The 25989-nt window shown below is 41.1% G+C and overlaps 1 protein-coding gene across 1 annotated transcript; it reads right to left on the reverse strand.

Annotated features, from left to right (window-relative positions):
* Positions 1-949: 949 nt before the first annotated feature.
* tacr3a (tachykinin receptor 3a) lies at positions 950-24052 on the reverse strand. The gene is made up of 5 exons (XM_062388889.1): positions 23609-24052; positions 16452-16640; positions 15893-16043; positions 5861-6057; positions 950-4537 (listed from the first exon to the last, which is right to left on the reverse strand). The coding sequence occupies exons 1-5, from the start codon at positions 23974-23976 to the stop codon at positions 4204-4206; spliced, it is 1239 nt and encodes a 412-aa protein (XP_062244873.1). The 5' UTR covers positions 23977-24052; the 3' UTR covers positions 950-4203.
* Between the last annotated feature and the right edge of the window lie 1937 nt (positions 24053-25989).

Below are 25989 nucleotides of genomic sequence, written 5' to 3' on the forward strand. Positions count from 1 at the left end.
TTTCAGTGATGACAGGTTCCCTGTTAGAAGCTACATGACAACAGCAGCCTGCTGCTTCTGGTCATTAACTTCATTTCACTCAACTGGGAAGCAGCTAAAGCTTAAATGATAGAAGAGTGTGAAACCACTGCAGTAGCTTGATGCTTCCTAAAGATACTGACAGATAAGGAAAAAAAATAGCTTATGGTTTGATGACGGTTAAACGTGAATCTATTGCTAAACGTATAACTTATAAAGAAGTCATACTCTATAGATGTTATGAGGAAGAAGTGAGATCCAACTTTATGTTGGAAGTGCAGCTTGTATTTTGAAAAGGGACACAAACAAAACCTCAGCCCAGACTAAGCCTGGATATTCTCAGAAAAAAAGGTGGACAACATGAAAGCTCCTAAAAGCTGCAGCCAAAATATCCTTAACACCCCCTGGTGGCTGGTTGGTGTATACATAATAAACCCCACATCCTCCATGTAAGTGGAAAGGACATGGACCAAACTTAAAAGTCCAAATATGCATCAATTATATTTGTTCTCAAATATGGTTTCTGTCATTGTAGTTATCATGGAGGAAGTGGTGAGATGTCGTCCATCGATAAATCTTTGTCTCTGATTAAACCCGGTGACCTCACTCAGTTAGGTCACCAAACTCTGACTGTGGTCAATCAGGTGAAACTGCTTCAGGTTATTTCTTATTCCGTACCTGGTCATATCATGTGGCCTCTGCTACTGACTCTTGTAAGACTCTGCGATAAACAGGAGCTGAAGTTGCATTTGTTGATTCAGAAATTCGCTCTTCACAGGCTTGTTAATCGTGCAGCCTGCTTGGATAAATGATTAGCTGGACATGAAAGTAATTTAGTTTGTGTGATTGTAAATCTTCCGTTGGTTCCCCTGCAGGGACTCCTTCAGCTGCAGTGTTCACACTGTCACGGGGAATTTATGAGCTCATGGTTTATTAAGCAACTCTGAACAGCAAAACAGAAACAACAACGCATACTGAAACTTTCATGAAGGTCAACGTAACGTTTTAATCCACAACATTTGTATTGATCTCAAGTGTATCACACAGCATCACAGTGGTCTGACAGCAGCTCCTGAGCAAAGATATAAATATACATTAGTTTCTGAATATTTGAAGTTTCTAAGGCCCAGAGTTCACTTCCTTTTCATATATGTGTTTGCATGTGCTATGTGTGCAGTGTGCAAGTTACTGGAGTATTCTACCACAGAACACACCACTGTATTCTTGTTTTTAATTCTGTAAAGAAATGTAGAAAACATGGCGATACTGGAGAAGGTTACCAAAGCCACCAGCATTGGGACAATGGCGAGTATCTGCCCCCACATTTCTATTTCTTTTCAGTAACATGCTGTCAACACCCCACTACTCCCTTCCTATAGAGGAAAATGTAAATATTTTAACGAGCAGCCCAGAGGTTGATATGGAAGTACATCACAATAACAAAGAATGCTCACACATAATGATTGAATCAAGGTAATCGCAGTAAAATATCTTTGTTTTATGACGGCAGTTTGCTTCCATACAATTGAACAATAAAAAGTTGTGGATTATTACATTAGTCTGCACAAAACAAAACACTATTGCTCAGTATTTTTTCCCTGTATTTCACTGCATTTGCAACAAGCCACAGTTACACATTTAATCAAAGATCCTAAGCACGTAAAGTGATCTGTAAACTCTCATGACACTGGATCGGCTGCTCATTGAGGCAACCTGAAGCAAACACATCAGCACTGACCACGGCAGAGCTATGGAAATCTTCTTACAATTAGAAAGGTTTGATAGAGAACTTTAAAGATTCATTAAAATTACCAAAATAATTGTCATTTAAGCAATTATCATTTTAGTGTGTTTCTTTGAAGGACAATTCAGGTTATTTTCAACTTGAGGTCTGTTCAGATCAAACACAAACAAAAGGGTGAACATAACGCAGTGAAGGCTCAGCTTGAAATTGACCAATTACCTTTGAAAAAAACAGCAAAGAGTATTTTCATCACTTGACAAAGTGAGGCACACGTTGTTCTGTACATTCAGATAAAACTCAAACATTTAAACACATCAACACGTACAAACTATTGAACCAACTTCAGTAAGCTTAAAATCACAAGACACTATAATGCACAACAACGTTTTTTGTCTTCACATTCTTTAGTAAATACTTTCATGAAGTCTTCAAACAAATGTTGGAAAGAACAATTAAAACATTTACATTGAGCTCCTACGTTTCAGGTCATTTAGATTGAAGCTTGAATTATATTTATAATGTTTCAACATGTGTAATACAAGTCAAAGCTATTCTGCTTTTACTGCTACTGGCAACAACATAAGTTCAAAAAACATTTAACGCAATCTTTTGATAGGGGCAGTCACACAAGGATTTTAATTTAGATACAACCCAGGATTAACAGCTCTAAGGAAGCTAGAGCCAAGAACAGTAGCCCATAATGTACTGTTTGTGTACTCTGTATACATGTACTTATGTACTGTATCTAAAATAATACTACAGAGCATTAGAACAAACATTAACTGCATTTCACTGCACAGGTTATTTTGTAACCTTCACTTCACTGACATTTTCAAATTGATGGACGCTGCTCCACTGGGCTCTAGTTGGTTAATTTGCTTTTCAATCATCTAGTTCTCCAGCAACCTTTTCCTTCATGTGCTACAAATGTGCATTGGATTTCGCCTCTGGCTCATTGGCAGTTTTCCAGGACACACATCCTTTCCTACAGTGATGTAACCAAAGGCCTCACTCCATTTCAATACATTCAGAGAAACTCAGAGAGTGACATGGTGAATGGAGCCAATCATCTCAGGGTGGACCAGACGCAGAGTGCATCCTCTGAAAGACATAACGGGTGAATACTTACAGATGGAAATACAATTAATGGTGCACTTGCATAATTACAATCGCTGTGACGTACAGTAGTAGTTTCAGATTCTCCCCTTTTCCATTCCAGCATATATATGAGTCGAAGCAGATCTAATCAATTTCATTATCCATCGACTACATCTTGTGATTAAAACGTTAGTGCGCTGACTGCATTTAAATACTCAATTGCAATTAAAGATAAATGTTGAATTTATTAAAACAGAGAAAGGCCTGATGGGATAAGAGGGACCTTGAATATGTAGCTTAAAGGGAAAGCACCTGAAAAACACTGTTCAAGGTGTTGTTAAGGCTGCTCCTGAGTGTGGACAGACAATGACACGACAGACCTGTGGGCACAGACATGGAGCGGGCACTAATCCCATCTATCAGAACCCCCCCATCACACACAAACATGCACTAATCCCAGCACTAGCATTCATTTTGTGTCTTTGTCTCTGGTTTGTTAACCTGTTCACCTCTCTGGATCTATCATCCATACATAATATTATATCACTATACATTATATTATAGTATATCTACATAAAGTGGAGCAATTCTGCTTTTCAATACGTATTTAAATGGCTTTTCTTATTAAGTTAATTTGACTTTATTCAACATACTGTACAACTGTACACTGCAGGGGGCAGATGATTAAACAGTAAAATAGATAATGGGTTACACTCATATAGGCGAATGTTTTATATTAAAGGATAATGGGTGATAATGAAAAGTAAAATGACGAGCAAAATGAAAGTAAAGCTGCTTAACGACGATGTCAACTTGAAAAGTCATGCGAGTGCAAGAATTGCTGTTTGTGTGCTGCAAACCAAACACACAGGGATTTCCGCAGTGAAGTTATAGCCATGTCCTGTCTCCTTCATGCTTGACCCAGACGCCACCCCTCACCTGAACCCCCTCACAACCTCCTGCTTGCTTTCTTCTTATGTAAAAGGGAAAAGCCGGAGAAGGTCCGGCCCGAGCATTTTCTGGATTTCATGTCTGAAAACCGCTTAGTAAAAGTAATTTGAAACCGAGGCTTTAAGAACCACAAGCCCTGAGGCCCCTGGGCCTGTTCTGCAATTCATGAACGAGTGTATATTATATAAACCATGAATCAATAACCTTCATATCCGAGTTCATTTGCTCCATGTTAAAATAATCACTTCAACCTTGATAAAATGCACAGCGACAACCATGTGCACTGTTTGTATGTACAATGAATGATGTACATACTGTATGTGTATATTTTTGAAATACACATGTGAGTGTGTGTGTGTGTGTGAACAATGTCACGTCAATGGACAAGCTCCTCAAGAGAACTCCTCGGGTTGAACACTTGGTGAAGCTCCATTTTGTGTTTTCCCGCCGCCGCCGTTGCATCCTGTGATCTCTGTGTGGCGAGACGTGACGTAGCTCTTCTTCCTCGCGGACAGGGAGTGCTTCCTCCCAGAGCCACCACCGGGGCCGCCGTCACCTTCAGCAGGGTCGTAAACAACCACACTGGTGGTATCCATTCGCGACAGCGTGTACATGCTGCTCTGGCGTGTCGGGTGCAGCCGCGTCGAGCGCAGTTCCAGCTCGTCGTAGCTGGACACCTTGATGAAGGGGCACCAACGAAACGCTCGCTTGAAGCCTGCTCGGAACCTGGAGGGAGGCCAAGGAAAGGGAAACAAATGAAAATGACATATGGGTACATTTTAATAATATAGATGGTTCCATGGTTTATTTTCTTCGAAGCAGCATACATTCTTAAGATTCATTTCTCTATGTTTTTCAAAAGCATGTCAACGTTTTCGAAAAATGATATTTTTATGGTCAAATAGATCGAAAGGGAACGAAGGACACAAAGAAAGTATTTATGTCGAAAATAAGAGAAAATGTGAGGGACACATGTGGTAAATGCTACAAAACTACATAATGAAATGTTATTGACATACAGAAATTGATCTGTTTTCCTTTCCCATATCATAACAGTGGATTTCTGTTTATGCTTGAGTTTAAAGCACCATGGACGGTTTCTCTTTACTATTAGCAGATAATGAGGAGCTCTGACAGAGCTCAGACTTTGAGTTGATAATGAGGAATCCAGCTTTTATCATCTGGAAAACAAATAGTGATGACACAGGATTACACTCAGTGATGCACACTGAACAAAAACATTAATTACAGCACGAACCATATGGATTCATGGGACTGATGCAGATATAAGGGGTAAAATATATTTTTTTGTCGTTATCAAACCATCATGACAAAGAAATGTAAATGAGGCTTCATATTTTACAGGTTAAACCTTATTGTAAGTTACGATAAATAAAAAGAACACAAATATAAGCACATGACTTGAATTAAGAAAGTAAACATATATATATATATACATATATATATATATTTCATAGAACTTAAACATAAATGGACAACTTTTCTGTGTCCTTTATTCTGTACATTATTTTTTCCTATTTATGCTATAATGGCAAAAATAAAAGATGCTAGAGATATGGTTGTCAAAAGCCAACGTGTCTTGCAACAGCTTTAATGGACAGGATGCTGACTCTCGTCTCTCATCAGCTGTGGCATCTTGCCATTTGGTTCAACTTGTGTCTTTATTGTCCCCAGTTGAAGGATTGTCAGGATACTATTTACTAATTATAGAAATGTTATTGTAGTCACTTCTGTCAAGCCTATTGATCATCTCTGTTTTCTCTATTATTAACAAATAATAACATATTAACAAAAAATCCAGACCCATTCAGGTTATTTTTATTATATCCTAACATAGACATACAAAGAAATAAGAGTGGGTCTTAAGTCAAAAATAAAAAACGGAATTCTGCGTTTAACTTATTGATCAGCATGATAATAGAATAAGTTCAACTTTTGTCCTCTCAGTCAGTACCAGTGGTGAAGTCCAGCTGTACTGTAACCCCTTTGTGTATATTAGTTTGTCAACTGAGCCCGGTCGATACCCACCTGCTGTTGAGGCAGCAGTAGATGATGGGGTTGTACATGGTGGAGCTCATCGCCAGCCACAGCACCGACAGGTAGACCTGCTGGATGTTCTTCCACTTGCTCAAACGCTTGTTGAGACCCGTCACGATGAAGTAGACGTGATAGGGCAGCCAGCAGAGGGCAAAGGTCACCACCACAATGATCATCATCTTCACCACCTGCAAGAGAGAGAGAGGGAGCGAACGAGTGGGTGTGAGGTGTCCATGGAAACACAGAAGCGGAGTCAGGGATATCAGTGTGCAGGCTGCTGGAAATTATATAGGAAAGCAAAACCACTGACCACCCTCTTTCCCCCTCTCAGCAAAGAATGAACATTTCAATAATTGAGGAGAAGAAAGAAGGCAAGTCATTTCAGTGCTTTTCTGAATTACAGTATTTTGGTTGCACCTGTATCTGTGAGTGTATGTGTGTGTGTGTGTGTGTGTGTGTGTGTGTGTGTGTGTGTGTGTGTGTGCGTGCGTGCGTGTGTGTGTGTGTGTGTGTGTGTGTGTGTTCCAGGTATTACTCATGTTCTTTTGACTTGTCTTCCTCATGGAGACCAAAATAAGTCTCCAGAACATAAATTGTTATGTGAAGATATGTTTTAAGGTTAGGTGTAGGTTAAAGAAAGGGTTAGAACAAGTCAGTGTAATGTCTGCTGTTCCGTGCCTTTTGACCTTGACCTCCAAAACCTTTCTTGTTAATAAATCCTGCTCACTATTTCTTACGTTGGCCTTTTTATCTAAATGTGCAGAATCTTATAAGGTTGTAAAGAACCGTCCCTCCGATTATAACTGACTGTAAATCCATCATCATTTTTTTTTTTAAACAACTTAATTACTTGTGAACATTACCAGTTCAGAACTTATTTACCGGTAGGCCGAGCTATTTTACTCTTGTAAATCAAACATTTTTTTTACTCACATTAACCATGTTGTTTTATTTACCCCAGATTACTTTATTTAACATTTAACATTGTTTAACTTTAACATCTGTTCTGTACCCGGTCGAAACTGACCAATATGGTATTATATAGCAAAGACATGGGCCCGGATGACACAGAAAAACTTTACCATTTCAAAAATATTGAAGAACAAAAGTCGTTTTTGTACTCGTCTGTTTTTAATGTCACTACAACAGATCCCAGAAAGTAAATTTCCATCATTTCTGAATAGTTTATCAACTGATCAATCAGTCAGTGAATTTTTTTCCAGTCGGTTTCTTACTGGACGTGAATGGAATAAACCACTGTGGCTTCTCTCTGGGTGGTAGCTGGGAACACCATCTATCAAACTGTGTGACGGGAGAGTCATGCTCCCGGAGACAAAACAGACACGTTTTGCGTCCTTGCTGTAATATAAACAGAAATCCTGACAATCCTTTTTTTCGAGTGCAATGTTTCAAAGACGTTTACCACATTACATGTGCCGCGCTGTACACTGTGCCCGGTGGCGGCTAAACCGAGGTGAAGCACTCAGTCAGTACTTTCTCTGTTTGATGACATTCTGCATGGACGCTGTCTCTCTGAAGGCATGATGGGGATTTGAATGCGGCTCAAGAGGAATTTAGAGAAAGGTCGTAAAAGCTCAAATTGGTGTGAGTGTAAATGTTTCTGTCACAGGTGACGTACAGCGCTTTTACCAAAGAAGCCTCCGACAGGCAGGAGAGGGCTCTAAAAGGAATGTGAAGGGTTTTCTGCACTTATTCAAAATTATAAGTGTCGGTCAAATCTGTCTCTGGCTTTGTAACAGTGAAAACTACATTTTAGAAGTAGTTCATCCATCCGTCTCGACCCAGTCATGCTCCCAACAACACCCACGATCAATCTACGATCACCAGTTGACCTGAGTTCAATCTGCGTGTCTTTGGACTGGGAGAAAAAAGTGCCCATCAAAATCCCTGCATGCAAACAAGGAGGGAAACCAAAAATAAGATACTGAACCCCTAAAATGGAGTGTTCTTAAAATGTAAGTATCTTTGGACAAAAGCATCAGCTAAGAGACATGTAATGTAATGAATCAGGATTTTCATTAAGCTAAATACCCCGAAGATAGAAACCTACATTTGCTCTTGGGTTTTGTTTAACTGTTCATATCTGAAATACCAGAGAACTCAATACAACCATTTAATTTAAGATATATTTACACATAGGATATTTTGTATGAAGCTGGATTCTCAAACATTCAGAGAATGTGTGTCTGCTTTACCACAGCCCTTACAGGAAACCTATTGTTTTGACATGTAAGCACATCTCATTGTAAAAGTAGTGAACTTATTGGATGTGTTGTAAGACAGTTTTAAACAGTCCAGAGGAGAAATTTTATTGTATTTCTTTGAGATCTTTAAACCAAGCTAGTGCCGTCTAAAATATTACACATTATTCATAGTCAGGAAAAAATACTGCATTCCTTATGTATTTCACTCTAAAATCCAGTACATAAGCATAAAGGACACATGATTGATGAAAACATCTAATCCACAGTCTTCCTCACTCTTCTTCCTCAGATAAGTTCCTTCAGAGTTTTATATTAAAAATATTTTCACATCTCTAGGATTATTATTAAATCTAAAGTGACACTGAAATGTAAAAAACTCCTGCCATTCTCATTAAATCTTAGAGGATAAGAAAAATGTCAAAACACCACTATTTAATGAACAAAAAAAAAATGTCTTGCGTCTAGCAGAAATTTGATGAATGACAATATGAGTAAACAGAGATTTTTTATTGAGCTAATGAGACGTTTTAGAATGTGGAATTTGACGCTGTGGGAATTTATCTAATGAGGAGGCTGTCGGGTCACACATGTTGAGGTTGAGTGTAAAGGTGCTGATGGAAATGATGAGAATTCAAGCCTGATTCCCTTTATCTGCTTTAATGAAACCCGGGTTTCAAAATGCACTGATCACTGATCAGAACCTAAAAGCTGGGGAATTTTGTCAGAAAGAAAAAAGCTGCATAATGTTGACCAGAGGCAGGATTCGGTCAGTAAATAAACCATTGTGCAAGTCGGCCTTAAGGGAAAAAAAGGCTGAAACCAGAGCAATCAATCACAGATTATTGGACACCATGTATCCTAATTAATATACAATATAATTATGAGTGAATTAAAGGGGCATTGCAGTGTGTATTGATTTAAGAACATGGTGCTTTGTGTTAAATACCACATTAATTAAGAAATATGATAAATGTTGAAAACATTTAGTTTAATTTAGATCCAATAATGTCGTCTACTGCAGAAGTGAAAAAAATGCAACAGCTAATTCATTTTGCACAAACACGTCACTGCTAATTACGCTCTGGAGTGTGCATGGATTTTTATTCTTGACTAATTACAATAAATCATAAAAACAACATTGGTAAATGTGAGAATCATTGAGAAAGCTGCATAACTGGGTTTCTTAGGAATTTCTTCTGAGAAATATTTCGTAAATGGAGGAAAAGAGAAAGAAAAATATGCATGGTGCTAACCAACCACTAAACTAACCCTCAACTTGAGAAAATAGTTTAAAATGGTAGTAAAGAAAAATATTATAGTCACCTTTGGAATTCGATGTCTTATTTATATTATAGCTTCCAACTCCCTGCTGTATGAGTGGGTCGATTTCTAGACAACAAACTTGTATTATGCTGTAAATATTCTGAATTAACACACAATCTTATCCAAATTAGCTAGCTGGCTGAAACAAACAAGATATGTGACAATATATATTGATTGATGAGCATTTGAGATGCTGTCCAGGTGTTATTTACACATAGCAACGAAACTGTTTGCCTCTTCAGAGCAAGACAGAAAATAAGCCAATTCCTTTACATTCAAAACGAGCGTTTTAATCACTCCAGCAAACATCATTGGGAGATAAAACAGACCGTGAACCAAACGACGAGTCGTCAGTCTAAGTCATTTAACTCCCCAGCAGGAGAGGATTCTGTTCAGCTTTCACTCTACGGGCCCCGGTGTAGAAAACGTTTCTGTCTGGGTGTTTTTCACCATCAGAAGGAAAACACGTGCAAGGTTTTGCCTCTTGCGTATAGTCCCAGTCACCGACCACTAACTTCTGCATTCATACAAATCCTCAAATCAGAGGAAGGTCTTAGAATCCTTGAATGCAGAAAACAAGTCTCTTACAGCAAACAGCTTCTCCGTGTGAGGAATCTGCCACATGCCAAACATGATTCAGTCAGTCTGTGAGTGAATTCCGTCAATGTTAACAAGATATTTTTTATGACTCAGGCAGTTATTTCAAAACATAACTGCACGGCAGCAGGCATGCAAATGAGAGATGACTGTGAAAGAACATCTCCGAAACACGAACAGAGCAACTTGCAAAGAAACACTTTGTATTTACTCACTGTATCTGGCACAATTTCACATATAAATCAAAGTGAGCAGTGGGAAACAAATGGAAGTGGATGAGGAAAACCTATTAGCTCGATGCTTATTGGCTTTTGAAAGAACCTTAATGAAACTCGCATGCTAATGAGCTTTTTTATCATACAGAGTGGATATTGAGTTAGATTTTAAAACCCGAGCAGTCTTGGGGGTGCCCCGGCCCTAGATTTATTTTCCTTCATTAATCCCATAAATTACTTCCCATTAGTTAGCTCCGAGCCATGATGAGTTCTATCAACAATTCATCATGTGGTACGATAAAGACAAAAGCCAGATACAACAAATGTATAGATACTCTTCTGCAAGATGGGATCTTTCGGTTGAGACAGGGGCATTTCCAGGTAATTTGGGGGCCCTATAGGCAGAAGAGACGCGGGGGCCCTAATTGTCATTGGTTTGGGACACCTCAGTTTATGGCCCCCTGAGGCAAGTGCTTGTTGCAACACCCATCATAATCATGTGATAATTTTACTGAAATATTCAGATGTTCCGTTAACAGCATCAGAAAATCCGTTAAATACTGTTCAAAATGCCGGATAAGGTATCGGTGAGAACGCTAATTGATCTACTCAAGAGAGTTTGCACTGTACTGCCATCTGCAGGTAGTGTTTTTAGAGCACTGGAGAAGTAGTGTACCATTAGCCGGAGCTAGCTAAGATCTCAGCACTTGGACAATATTTCATGCTGACCGGAAATTCCGTGAAGTGAAGCTGTGTAATTTCTGTAATGCACTGGTGTCAGAATGGTGCTCAATATCGACTGATATGCAAAGTCCAACTTATTTACTGTTGCAGCTCAGTTGTACTGAAAAAGCATTATTAGGCTAAATGTTTTTGACTCTACAAACCTATAACACACAGGTGGCAGGACAGGAATCTTGTGTTTAAGTTCACCATCCACCTTGAATACAATACCAGTACAATACAGAAACACTTTCAGCAACATGTGCCCAAGGTATCAGATATAATGAAAAGTCTCCCTCCAACTTCTGTGCTATACAATAATGAAAAAAAACTATTCCACAGGGGAAAAGGTTGCTAGGGAATATAAGGAAGCATCTCTTGAAATAAACGTTTCAATGATAGATGTGATTCAAAGGAGACTCACAGCTTTATATATGGTGAGTCGTTGCTCTTTTGAGTCAGTGGTTATGTGCCATTAAAAGAAAGAAAGGTAGATCCGAGGTGCTGTGGTGTTTCAATAGGAGCCTTTGTCAAGGTGTGAGACACACAGAGAATCAATTATTGCCTCGAACAGAAGAGCAGTGGAGGCTACTCGACTGTTGTCCCACTACTTAAGGCCGCCATTTACTCTCAAAGGAAAGCAGCCAACTCCTATTCTATCATAGAGTGGCACATTGACTGACCCTTAAAACTGTGATTTCCATTAGGGCAGAAGGCCGAGTTCCCGCCTGTGCAAACCTAAGCTCGTCTCGCAGACACCTCCATTGACACCTGTGCAGTCGGGATTAGAGCAGAGCCATTATTGTCGGAGGTTGGCAGGACACACAAACACACTGGCTGGACACTTAATTGCTGGAAAAAAATCTGATTTGGCAGAGATAATCCATCCCAATCCTCTCCACCAGCACACAAACACGTCCCGGAGACTTCAGACGACATTAGATTGATTTACTGGAGACTTACTCTAACCTTAATCATACTACTTGCCTTAACGCTAATCTTACCTTACCTAAGAACATTAGAACATGCTGTCACTTAAAGATGTAATGATTTACGTTATGGGGACTTCATTTTTGTCCCCATGAGGTAGACAAGTCCCTATAAGGATTTTGACATAACAAGATTAATACATGAGTAATACATGGACCACATACGCACTTAGTCATCAGAGAAGAACCAATGGTGCTTCCACAATAAAACGAGCACAGATTAAACTGATTTCAAAGATTCATACTTCAGCGTTATGACCGGTCAGCCCCCACTGTGAGTTTAAAGTAGTGCGCCTGCAGTGTGGTGATTACCGTAGAATGGATTCACTTAATACAACAGTCTTTTGAATTTCTTTCTCAATAGAGACAATATATTTCTTCCTATCACACCACAGAGGAAATGTGTCATCAAGGTGAAACGCAAGAAAATCCTGAGCGGATGCGTTTATATAATATCTACACTTCCTGCGTCATTACTTAATTTCCTCTTGGTGACCTGCATCACATGACTGCATGGACCTTTTGTGTGAGTAACCTAATCGTCATTGTTCAACACAAACCAAAGAAGAAGAGTGGTCATGCTGACATCACTGATCATCTAATTAACTGATATTGATATCAAATCAAAGTTTATTGTCACATGCACCAACAACAGCGTCATCGGAGCAGTGAAATTCTTGTGACATGGCAGGCAACATCTACGCAGTAGACGACTTTACAAAATTGAAAAATAACATACTATGTAACATAACATATAACATAACATCATAACATATAACATAGTCAAGTGATGCAGCAGTTTACAGGGTGAAGGATGGGGGAATATTCAATTAAATAATGTGAATATATGTAAAACTTATAACATACCAAATCAAAGTCAAACATATCTTTGGTCAAACAAGAGGTCAGTCTGGTCAAACCACAGCTGATTGTAATGCATTAAAATAACAGTGATTATTCAGAATCATTGACAAGTAGCACAGAGCTATTCCATTTATATAACGAGTCTACACAGGATGCGTTCAAGCGCAGTCCTGAGTTGTGCTTCTATCTTTAGAAGCATTCAAACAGAAATACTGGTAACTTCATTAACATGTGGGGAAATAGACTTGGAGTAAACAAAGGTCGTACTAATGGGGATCTAGCGTCTGTAAAATTCTCATTACTCATTACGCAGCCTTTGCAAGCAGCTGTATTGATAAAAATAAAGCTCATCGCTTCCATCTGACATGCATGATATTGACCGACACAAATCCCTGCAGTAACTCAGTGTCTGTGATTTGTCTGTCACAGTTCCTTTGACTTCTGTGGAGGCCGTCTAGTTGATTTTACTTTGTTTGTTTTCCTACTACTTCACCCCAATAATTTTAATGATTTCACTTAATTTGTATTTTTTTATCCAGGGTATTCTGGGGATACAGTTAATACATAAGGTTTTGAACCAGCTACTCCTGGGATGCTTGGCAGTGTTGCCCTGGGCTGTGCTCTCTTCTGTAACCTGTTCTGACCGGAGCATCCGAGCATTCAACTCTCCACCCTCATGACATTCATCCCCAGGACAAACACACAGCACGGTTCCACCAGAACACAACACACTCAAACAAACATACACAAAATGTAAACTACTGAATATATACAGGCCCCTAAAATAAAGAAAATAACACTGAAAATAAAGAGAAGCATAAAAAACGTGGGTTCTTCCTGTGCACAGAGAGCAGCGCACAAACACCCGGACCCACAAATATATTCTGTTATTGATTTGTGCAGCTGCTCTTGATCTCACCTCCCGAAAGGTTCATTTTCCAGCTGGAAGACTCAGAAATAACAACCCGAGGCATGGGAAGCCGATACTGATGCTCAGGAAATGTAGAACGCAAGCATAGACCAGAGAAGGAAGCTCGGACCCTGCCTTCAGGCCCAGAGTCTGTGGGAGCTCTGAATCACTCAGCAGTTGTGGAGCACTCACAACATTACATGAATGACAAGATTAGAAGCAAAGTAAAGTTTTCCAGAGAAGATACGTAGTGAAACGGAAAGAATGTCAAAGCAGAGTTTTATCTGGGTGCTGCACTTGTGTCTGTTCCTATTTTTATGATTTTCGGTGATGCAGAACAGTTCCTTACAGCTTACAGTAGAAGATGTAGCAGTGATTGGTGATTGGACACCTGACGTCTGGATACAATCTGTTTATAAATGCTTCACTTTCTCACTTGTTTAAATAACTGTCAGCCTGCAAGAGTTTGCTCATTAAATGTTTTCCTTGTTGTTGACTCCCCTCAGCTTTTCACATTAGGTTATCTTATCTTATTATGGTGATTTTGTCGCTTTTGAGTGGTTTAATGGGTTTATACACAGTATGTGTTTCATTACGGGTGTTTATTGCTAAGTTCATTCATCACATAGTTTACAGAACAGGGGGAGTTGTATACAAGAGCAGCGGGCGTCTGGGGATGCCTGAAGTATCTGTAAAGACTGAGTGGATGTGCCGCTCGTTTTTTTTTTCATTCTGATGTATGAATTATTCCCTGAGAAATTGATTAAAAAAATTTGTGGGAGGAAATAAACAATGGGGTGTTAAGAAAAGTGATAAAATAAATAACCGGGGTGAAAATATAACTTCATTGGTGGAGATATAATTAAAGTAAAATAAAAACCAAATTTCCTCTTAATAACCATGGCTGCTTGAGGTTGCCTAGCAATAAAAGCCGAATGAAGATTTCTTGCGCATACCACCAAAGCTCCGTGCTCGATTCCAGCCTTCTCTAAGCTCCAGCAGCCTGTCTGGTTGGGATTTTCAATCAATCACAACCAGACACCTCCATCCCTGCACTGCCTCAACTGTGGATACCAGGTCATATGCCTTTCCATAAAACATACAGTACAGTATTATCAGTCGTAAGCCGATTTCAGACGTGACATGCGAGTGAAATCTGGAGAATTGGCTAAGGAGTTTATTCAGAGTTTTCCTTTCACACATGCACACGTTTATCTGCACAGACGTGTTCACAACAGCAACAAGTGAATCAGGGGAGAGAGGTAGAGCAGCCAGGTGCAGCAGTCAGAGGCAGGAAGTGACGCTGTGGAGAACGCATCATCGTGTTTACTTCACTATGACACCGGTGTCATCAACGCCCCCACTCGCTTGCGGTGACTCAAGCGGGGTGGTGGGTGGTCCCCTGCTGTGTTCACACATCTCATTATCCAAAATTTACAAAGACGTCAAACAAGGAAGACAGGCATGGGAAGTCCACAGAAACTGGAGAGCTTCTCATTTAATATGAAGTTTAATATGGATACTTTTTATTTTAATTCTTAATCCGCTACAAAGAGTGTGTTATTCGTCCATTCAACACAGTGCCAGACCACTTTGTTAACAAAAACTTTCTTGAATACGGGCCAGACTCCTGGGACATAAAGGGCATAGGTTCTGATGTCTCGACAAACAACGCCTCGAGACAGGGTTGGTTTTCAGAGCTGCAGTCCGCCGGGACTCAGGGACAAGCAGCTGACTAAAGACAAGTGACAACCTCAAAGGTTGTGTTGAGTGGAATCAGGGTTTCCTCTGCTGAAATGTTCTCGGTGCAGCACGTCTACCTGCCGCACACGCTCCACAAACAAATGAACGTTAATAATTCTGTGCTGACAGATGCTTTTGTTTTAGTTTTAAGAGAAATGGCCGATGAGTTAAAACCTCCCAAAGAAATCCTTTTTTTCTTTACAGGCAAATAAGCATAATTTTCCCTCAAATTTCTCGTATATAAGTTCCGATCATGAAAAAGCGAGATGATAACTACGTGGAGCTGCTCACAGGCAGAAGATTACAGATATTCTGGGGTCTTTGACCTTTGACGCACAAAGACCCACGTGTTCACAGTTACTAATTGGAATGATCCAAGTCATATCTGCATCCTCGAAGGTATGGATCTCTATTTGCACCTGGAGCGCTCTTACCTTCCTTTTCGCCCGAAGCTGCCCGTGATAGTTATCACACGAGTCTCCTGGGATCTCCCCTCCCCACAGCGTCACCCCCACGATGGTGTAAGTGATGGCCATCACCACTAAAGGCAGCACGTAGACCAGAACTGTCACGATGATGTGATACCTGGGAAGAAGAAGGAGGAAAATGAAGTCAGCGTTTAGGACATTTTTTTAGGATATTTCCTTACACAGATTTTATCCTCTGTTTGAGCCTCACGCTCTGTGGCACCAAATGAAAGCTGATTGGAACTGTCATGTTCAATATACTCTAACTTGAACACACTTTACCAAGGACAAGGAGGATGATGCTGTACCTCACATCACACTGTATGGTGAGAAGTTACAAAAACACTGAGTCAATGTTTGCACTGAAATGTAGATTGTAACTTTGAAACAGTAATTCAATTCTAATTAATCTACATGGAGCCACGAGTTCAAACAAGAGATTTTGGAACAGAAGCTGCGGTTGTGGAGCGCTGGTATCAAACTGAAATGTTTCTTGTTAAAGGGAGTTTATTTAAATACTCCTCACATGAAGGGGTCGTCGGCCATGTGGGGCCAGGCCACGTAGCAGAGCGTCCTGCGCGGCAGCGTTCGGACTCTGGAGAAGTAGCAGAGGGGGAAGGCGAGGACCACGGCCAGACTCCAGATACAGACGATGACTCCTGTGGTCGCTCTTGCTGAGAGGCGAGGCTTCAGAGGGTGGATGATGGCCATGTACCTGCAGGTCAAAGGTCATGAGGTTAAAAAATACACAACTGACTCAACAACATGGCAAACATTGATTGATTATCGATTTAATCATTAAATGTGTCATTCTTTATTTTCTGGAACATAGCCTGTAAACCTGGTGTTCTGGGGGGTTACTCGTTTCAAAAACGACACGATGAGATTTTGTTTGAATGTCACCGTGATACATTCCAAACCAACAGGAGATTGTAGCTCTGAGCCTGAACCCAAGTGAGGATGCTACATGACTTTCAATGGCTGAGCTCAAAGGTTGGAGCTTATCCTGTCACCTCAGTGACTGGATACCTCCGAGGGACATCAACAAAGATGCCCCGTCTATTCACTAATTGATTGGCTTTCATTCTTAGAGGCATGCTGGCCCTTATGGATGTCAGCATGTCAGAGGAGCCGGCCAATCAAGTATAAGCCAGTGGAGTCACAGTTATTTGAGCTTCAACAAGCTAGCACAAAAGTGGCTGATCTACTGGACACCAAACCAATGAACAATAAGAGGGAAACACCAACTTCATCATCACTCATTTTAAGATTGACCATAACCTGAATTTAATCCTTATCTACTGCCTAATCCTAATTCTGAACTCTCATCCTAGACCTGACATCATTGTTATCTTCACCCAAATCTTATATCAAATCCTTTCCTCGAACCTAATTCTGTAATGTTCACCCGAAGCCTCATTCCTCACTTCACCCAAACCCTAATCATAATTCTAATATTTACACTGATCATAATATCATAAGATTAAGATTAAGATGCATTTATTAGTCCAAAACACATGCACAGACATGCAAAGGCACACTCATGCAGGTAGGGAAATTTAATCTCTGCTTTTGACCCATCTGGTGCAGGACACTCAAAGCAGTGAGCGACCATTCACGGCGCTCGGGGAGCAGATGTTGGGCGAGTAAGGTGCCTTGCTCAGGGGCACTATACAGGGAAGGGAGACTCTTGGATTTTTGGACAGATCCATCCAGGTTTGTCTTTTGTTGTCTCTCCCTGGAGTCGAACCAGAGACGAACCAGAGACCTTCTCTGCCCATAGTCCAAGATTCTGCCACTAGACCACCACCTCTCATCCTCATCCTCATCCTCATCCTAACCTAAAGTTAATCCTAACCCCGATTCCAACCTAACTCCAATCCTCACCCTAGTCCTAAACGTAACCCTGACCCTTAAAGTAAGCCTTAACCCTCAAACAGCGCATTGAGAGTTTTTATTAAAGCAATTTAGGAAAGAGAACCTGCCAAAATGGCTTCAGTTTCCCGAAATGTAAATTTAAACTCAAACATGTACACACACACACACACTCGCAGAGGCATTAGCATCCACGGGGCTCAAAATCGCAGAGACATTACAGCAACAGAATAATAAATCATGTCATGTTTTTGTTCCACCTGGGAGTCTGTCATCACTTCAGCTGCACAGGGTGGCTCTCCTCCAAGGTACTGTTTGGAAGCCGTGTCACTGTGATGTGACTTTACCAAGTAAACACACCATTTATCAACGCCTGGTGTTTAACTGGCAGAGGAGACTCACAGCAAGTAGCAAAATATTATGCACCCAACTAAATGCCAAGTGTCCTGAGATGAGAGGGAGATGTTAAATCTTCTGCCACCCTCACTGAGCAGTGTCATTAAAGTACTTAACAACGCTTAACGATAGAGGCATCCGGCCATGCAGAGTGTTTGCTTTGGTACCTCCAACAAAGAGGTTATGTTTTCATCCCTGTCAATCCGGAAGGCTACGTGGAAACTACTGAACAGATTGATTTTCAAGACTAGGTGGAAGGATCAATGCTTTTTTATCCCCCATCTTTATTCAAAAGTATGGTCTTTGACTTACTTACTGATGTCACTCAAACTCAAATAGCCCCTCCATGTAACCAGAATTTATCTTTTCTTTCAAACTGTGTACTTGCATTCTTATTTTTTGCAATCCAGCTCTTCTCTTCTGTTGCTATGCTCCTACGAAACTTCTGCTCCCCCATTTTTTTTCCTACACATTTTGTGCATTACAAGTCTGTCAAAATTCCCAAACCAATAGAATGCCAGGTTTTGTGTTGACAAGAGAAAAGGTTACGCCCCTTGTTGTGGATGAACTTTACTTGAAATTTAATTCTAGGGGCAGCAAAATATCTGAATGCAAGCACACAGTTTGCGCACAACCAGAGCAAATTAGAGCACAAACGGAGCTGTTGTAGTAAGCGTGCAGGGTTTTGAGGGAAAGCATTACAAAATCTGAATGTGAAATCAATACGTCCTGCTCTCATGCATAAACTGATGAAGAGAGGAAGAAACCGATAGGAGGACGCCACATCATGGTCAGGAAAAACATTAACCTACTTTGTGAGGCCACCGCGACCTCGACCTTTGAAACCAAAATCCAATATAAGTCCAAGTGAAGGTTTATTCTAAATGTGATACAGTTCCCTGAAGTTGTTCCACACATATCGTGTTGATAAGAGAGAAAAAATGTCTTTTTGAGGTCATTGTGACCTTGACCTTTGACCACCAAAATCGAATCAGGTCATCCTTGAGTCCAACCGGATGTTTGTACTAAATTTAAAGAAATTCCCTCTAGGCTTACTTAAGATTTTGCGTTCACAAGAATAGGATGGACAAAAACAGAATGACTCCGGCTTTTGCTACCGCGGAGGCATATAAATGTTTTGTTACATTTTTACCAATCACCTGGGGAAGACTTCATGGAAACTGATGAAACAATTATGGCTTATTTAAAGGACTGATATGAGTTTGTCCAATTCGATGTGGATGCTAAATCTGTATCTGTCTAATTTAAATCTGAGGCTGTTGGGCTCGTACAGAGGTATGTGCTCTATTGAGCCACAGTTTTATGATTTCTGCTGTCACCACAACACAATGAAGGCGACTGGATTTTGTTTGTGCTGGTGGCAGCATTGACACATTATGCATTAATAATTCAGTGACGACAACAACATTATGACCTAAAACACTGGATGGACCACTGACCTTGCTGTCAACAGTTTTCAATGAGACTTTTCTTCTATTATCTTAATGCCCTTTACAGGCTCAGGCCAAGACCTCAGAATATGATATGAAGAGAATGGCAACAGTGGAGAAAGAAAAAAAACTCCCTTCATAACTAAAGAAGGGTCTCAGGGCGGGCGGCCATCTGCCCGCACCGGATGATCACTGCTGGTTATTTTCCAACGCTGTTTGGGCAACAAACCAAATTCCATTAAGCTTCATTATATTCAGTGGAGGGAGAAATCTCACAGATTGATATCTAGAGACCTGGACAAATGAAATCTCAAAGTGAATGCACAAGTTTAGTTAAATTACTTTTTTTAAGAAACTGTGATGTTACGCAGGTGAGAATCGGCAGGAAAATGTCGAGTGGGCGTGTTGATGTTCCTAGCAAACGACACGCACTGAAGTAAAACCTTTTTTTAATTAAAATATCTCAGGATGAAGAAGAGGCATCACACACTTCAAAGACGCTGACAAAGATTTGTCAACTGGGAGAGACAGCGATTTGAGAGCTTTTGGTGATTAGGATATGTGATGGTTGTATCCATGGCTATTAATTAAGATAAATGGTAAAATTCACCGCCTCGCCTCACTCATTACCTGGATCAATTTAAGTTTATTGCTTCACCCTGCACACTCACATCATTATCACCGGTTTTGTTACTTTATTTCCGGTAACATTAATGTAACGAAACACAACCAGTCTTTTTAGTTGTGAAATATAGTTTACTTTGTTTTGTCAAATTAGTTGTATTCATTCATTCCTCTTTGCTGTTGAGTTACCGTGTGTTTGCAACATTCGACATTAGGGTGGAGCCTACGTAAATGCAAAGGCCTGGTAAATGGACCAGAATAAAACACCCACTTCCTGTGTCTGGCAATTTGGTTTCACATTCACATATGTGGGACCGTGTCGTTTCGGCTGCTCGGTCCTTGACCATCCGATGCTGGTGTCGATGTACACACACACAAAAAAAAAATGTCCTGCATCCTGCTGGTCTACACAGGCACCACTCCCCCCTTATAGTTCTGCACATTGTCCTGTGATCATGAAAACATCTGACCTGGACACCCTCCTGCTGCGTTCTTCGTATATGACTCACAAACTGTAGAAAATATTCTGAAAAACAGTATTGTTGGCAAAGCTGTTTTGTTGCCAATTGTTGCAGTAAAGCAATAGTAGCACACACAGTAGCTACATTTGTTATGAATGGTCAACAAAAGATAATATGAGCATATGAAATGTTCATGTACAAGATGTACTTGAAAGAAAAATACAGATTGTAAATATATTTAGTGCATAATGTGAATGTTTTACTGGTTGTCGCGGGGCGTTTGTGGCTGAGGGGTAGAGTGGTCGTCCTCCAACCAGAAGGTTGGCAGTTCAGCCTTCTCCATTTGCGTGCTGAAGTGTCCTTGGGCAAGAGACCGAAGATACTAAGTGCTCATAGATATTGATTGCACTAATCGAAAGTAGTTTTGGATAAAAGCATCTGCCAAAGGACATGTAATGTAATGTAATGGCTGTGGCTGTAATGAGGGACTCCAGACAGTGATTGAGTAGGGATGTATTCTCATTATCACATGCAGTACACAATTGCACATGCAGTAACACTATACATAGGTTGTTTAGAAAAATGCTGCTGCAACCACACATACTGAAACAAATATAAATATCATGAACTGTTGAAGTTTCTACGCTACTACTTCACTGTTTTCAGTCGTAATGATGTGACTTCTTTCTACACATTCAGCAGTGTGAATAATGAAAAAGTCCCAAGCTGTGATACCATGAAAAGCTTTAAGGCTTCGGCAGCTTTCTTTCACACACACACACACACACACACACAAACATGCGCTGGACCGGAGTTTATCTTTTGCTGCAGTGCCCAAAGACAGCAGCACAGGGAGTCAGCAGGAAGGACCAATTCACAGATGATCACGAACTGTGGCCTCATGCCATTTCAAGACATCAGAGCAGAGACAGCCCCATGCCGAGGTTACGAAAAGCATGACCCGGGGGGTTGCATCTACATCACGTGGGTCACGGGTATGTACTGTTGCTCAGCACACACTTGACAGAATGGAAAGGACACAGCGAACCAAAAATACCAACGCGTAGAAGTTGTTGTGGAAGAGATCGGCCTCAGGAAACACACTGTTCCCTGTGTCAAGGAGAAGTACCGGAGGAGGAAAACACCTTGCACAATATTACAACACACTGTGACAATTGCACACAAGCTGTCCACACACACAGAAACTCAGTGTGAGAGTGTGTGTACACGGCTTCGTCATGATCTTTGTTTTCATTACACTGAGCCTGTGGCCGCTTCCTTCATCGGTCTAATCCCTTTATTCAAACATTATGACGTCTGACCATCCGCTGATCAGTATCAAAGCCCGGCTGATAGTGATGACTGCATGGCCACATTTACTGGAAAACAACAGGGGGAAAGAAAAGAGAGAGTGATGGAGGGAACAAATAAGGAAGGAGAGACGGAAAGGGTATGGGAAAGCAAAAGGAGATGAATAAAATGAGTGCATGTGAGTGAAAGGATGAGAGTCAGGGAGCATGAAAGCATGGAAGGGTGATCTTCTCAAGGGTGTGAGTGAACACACACACAGACACACACACACACACACACACACATACACACTCACTCACACACGTACACACACTCACTCACACACACACACGCACACGCACACACACACACACACACACACACACACACACACACACACACACACAGTCTCTGCATTGGAGACCCTTCTAAACACAACAGCCACAGTCTGTGATTGAGTGGCTGTAAAACATAAAATTTTATGTTTGGAAAAGACCCCACGGAGTGAGAGAGTGCAGCCCCCTCTACTATGCAGCCGCCTTCCCACTATAATAATTCAAAGCACAAACAGGTAATTACCCACTTCACCACTGGGGACTGAAATAAATGTTTGCGTAAGTCAGCAGGGAGCATGAACTCTGATTAAATAATGTGGCAGGAATTTTCAATTGATATAATGGAGACTACATATGTATGAGCTCTACTTTTTTTTTTAAGCATGAGTGCACAAGTTAGGATATCCATTAATTCCATTGTAGAGCTCATTGCAGCGTGGAGGACATCGCGTCCTCAAAGAAGACTTAACATGAATCCGAGTTGTTTTTCTTTTTCTTGTCATAAGCACAGGATTTCATTTTCCACCACTGCTGGTCGAACGGAGCATAGTCAAGTGGAATAATGGGAAACGAGATGTCGAACAATCATGCGTGAAACACTCGAGATGAAAGAGTTGGGGTGACAATGATATTCTTTCATCCTGTGCAGCTTTAATTCTGTTCCGCATGTGCTCGGGACATTTCGTTGCTCATTTAATGATTTGATGGTGCACTGGGCATATAGGTATATTCTACACCCTCGGCTGGAGATGCTCTTCCATAGATTCCTCATTACCTGATATTGTGTATCTCTTCAATATGTGTACTGATATCTTCTGTTCATTTATTCCAGTGCACATAAGATTTACAGAGACACCCACCAAATTATTTAGATGTTAATATATAATAAACATATTTAAATCGTATTATTCTCACTTTATATTATATTTCATACATGTGCCGTGTGTGTGACTGTGATTGTATTAGGGTCGACCATCAATGTGTACTTCTATATGCAAATCTTTTTTAATCTTTATTGTTTTCATCTGTGATATTTTGTTTTAAGTGTATCTATGTATTAATGCATTTTTACACACAAACCGGGAGTAGCAACAATTTCCTGCTTTTACAATAAACGATAATAAAGATAAAGATTTCAGTTCTATTCCTCTACCTCTTCTATAAAATAAATAATTTAACCAAGAGAGAGAGAGAGAGAGAGAGAGAGAGAGAGAGAGAGAGAGCATCAGTCATTTTGTGCCTCCATCTCACCTGTCCACAGCTATCGCGGTCATGGAGTAGATGCTGGCGAACACCGACGTGACGGGGAAGAAGTTGTGGAATTTGCAGTACGCTTCTCCAAAGTACCACTCCCCGTGCGCGGCGTAGATAAAGTTTATCAAAGTGTTGAACGCGGCCATGGACGCGTCCGAAAACGCCAAGTTGAGCAGAAAGTAGTTGGTCACCGTCCTCATGCGTTTGTGCGCCAGGATGATCCAGATCACGATCAGGTTCCCGAACACGGCCACCGCCAGCACCACGCTGTAGGCGATGGACCAGAGCGCGACGCGCCACGGCGGCTGCACGAACTGGTTGGTGTAGTTGGTCGTGATGTTGGATCCGTTGTGCGGAGCCGCCATCCTCTCCTCTCGTCTCCTTCCCTCTGAATGCTTGTTTCACTCTGATCTACCTAATGGGGCGCGGAACTGTGGCGTGTGGTGGGAAAAGGTTTGCGAACCAGCTGGCACCGTTGTGCGCAAAGCATCACCACTCGCTAAAGAGCAGACATCTCTCAACAAAGGTTCCCGCAGTGTGGTCTCCAGACGTCATAAAGTAGCACAAATGAAACGCGGTGAAAGTGAAAAACCTAAAGTGTCCCTCTGTGCCTGTTGAATGTGAGTGAGCGCACAGCCTCTCGTCCTCCAGCAGCAGCAGCGGGCAGGGCGCAGTGCGCACTCAGTGACGCACAAGTGGCACAAACGGTGAAAGAGATTGATTGATACTTGTAGCTGCTGGTTTAAACTTCATGAATAACAGATGGGTCTCTCTCTCTCTCTCTCTCTCTCTCTGTAAGATGTAATCATTCAGCGTATACCTTTATCATCCCTGACCCCTCAGATGATCTGCAGGATATTGGAATATTGCAGAAAGTGTCTGTGCTAGTCCAATTATGCAGAAGTGCTTCATGTCCCTGACTCCAATATGGAGTCCAATTGATTTCATCTTGATAATTATACAACATTTTTCTAAATATAGTTTTTACCTGGCTTGGGTGCATTGTCAATGCGGATTGTTCATAAAGTCCTGTAGCCCTATATCTGTTTGAGGACTACTCATTGTGAGGGTGTAGGTGGCAGTGTCTCATTTCAGTGGTCCCATCCTTAGGAGACTGCATTTAAAGATGGATTGTGTCACAGCGGCTTGACATTTCGTAGGTTCTTTCAGATGTGTCCGACAGAAGTGTCCTTTCATCCCTGATTAACAAAGGCTCCAGCGAGTGGATCCTTCCCGGCTTCAGTGACAAACTGTTTTTCAAAGAGGTAATGGGGCCAGCAAGCAACGAGATGGCCAACGCTCGAGTATCGCACTTCAACTCCACCTAACAGCTAACGACACACACATGTTAAGAAAAAACATGGGGCTTTAGAACTTTCTCATCATGTCCAACTTCAGCTGTGTTGCTAGGCAACGTCGATGTGGAAAGCCTCTGTAGACAAGAACGTTGAATTTCGGTTCGGCCTTCGCGGTCTCCATGTCTACACGTCTTCACGTCTATATGTCTCTGCATCCTTTCATGTTTTACTGATGGGAGAGGTACATGAGTCATTCCAGTTTTTCTATATTAGCCTCCCTTTCCTTAAGTTTGTTGCTAGCTTGTTAAAGCGATGATTTTGTCTAAATAAAGGGAGATTGCCTCCAAAGGCATTCATGGTCTGACCTCTTCAGCAAATAACTGACATTGCAGATAGACGTTACACTGTGCTCTAAAAATATTTGATGCTGTTCCACATGCTGAACTCTCCACTTCTGTAAAATGTTGACTCCTGATCTTAAGGTGGATTCAGCCACCGCCTTATTTGCTTCTCTCATTGTCCTGGATCCTCCTCGTTCTTCACCAGAGGGAAAAGAAATGTTCAGTGCTGAGCCAATGTGCTCGGGTGGCCGTGGCTCTCTCCTTCTCTGTCACGCCAGCATTCACAGCTAACAGGTGAGGTCCCCTCCAGTCATCCAACTGTTCACATCGGATAAACCTCCTTCTTCTGCTCCCATAGCCTTCAGTGCTATGGTAACCTCTGCATGGGTTACAGTGTCTTCTTCCATGGATGATCAACTCCAATCAATTCAGTGAACATGCCCACCCAACAACAGGCTCCCTGACTCATGTTTTATCATCTGAAGCAACACATTTCCAGTTGATATGGAAAGACTCCAGTTTAGAGTCAAGTGGATTTTCGCCGAAACGTATATTTTCACCTCCTTTTTTTGATCAGCACTCTAAACTTAAGGGGAGTTTGAATGAAAAAAATGAGCGACGGTACATATACATTTAGATATGAGATTTCAGTTCGTACCCCAATCTGTGTGTTGGTGGTTTGTGTTGTTGGTTTGTATGCAAAAACGACTGAACGGAAACCGTGACACTTTGGCACAGA

This window comes from Platichthys flesus, chromosome 5, assembly GCF_949316205.1.
Source record: "Platichthys flesus chromosome 5, fPlaFle2.1, whole genome shotgun sequence".
In the NCBI taxonomy this organism is placed as follows: domain Eukaryota; kingdom Metazoa; phylum Chordata; class Actinopteri; order Pleuronectiformes; family Pleuronectidae; genus Platichthys; species Platichthys flesus.

Bases quoted from the DNA above. Each gene is read 5' to 3' on its own strand.
- tacr3a (XM_062388889.1), bottom strand. From the start codon at position 23,976: ATGGCGGCTCCGCACAACGGATCCAACATCACGACCAACTACACCAAC. The intron at 16,044-16,451 runs GTGAGGAGTATT...TCTTCTTCCCAG, and splicing joins ATGGCCGACGACCCCTTCAT to GTATCACATCATCGTGACAG. The intron at 4,538-5,860 runs GTGGGTATCGAC...GCCTCCCTCCAG, and splicing joins TACTGCTGCCTCAACAGCAG to GTTCCGAGCAGGCTTCAAGC.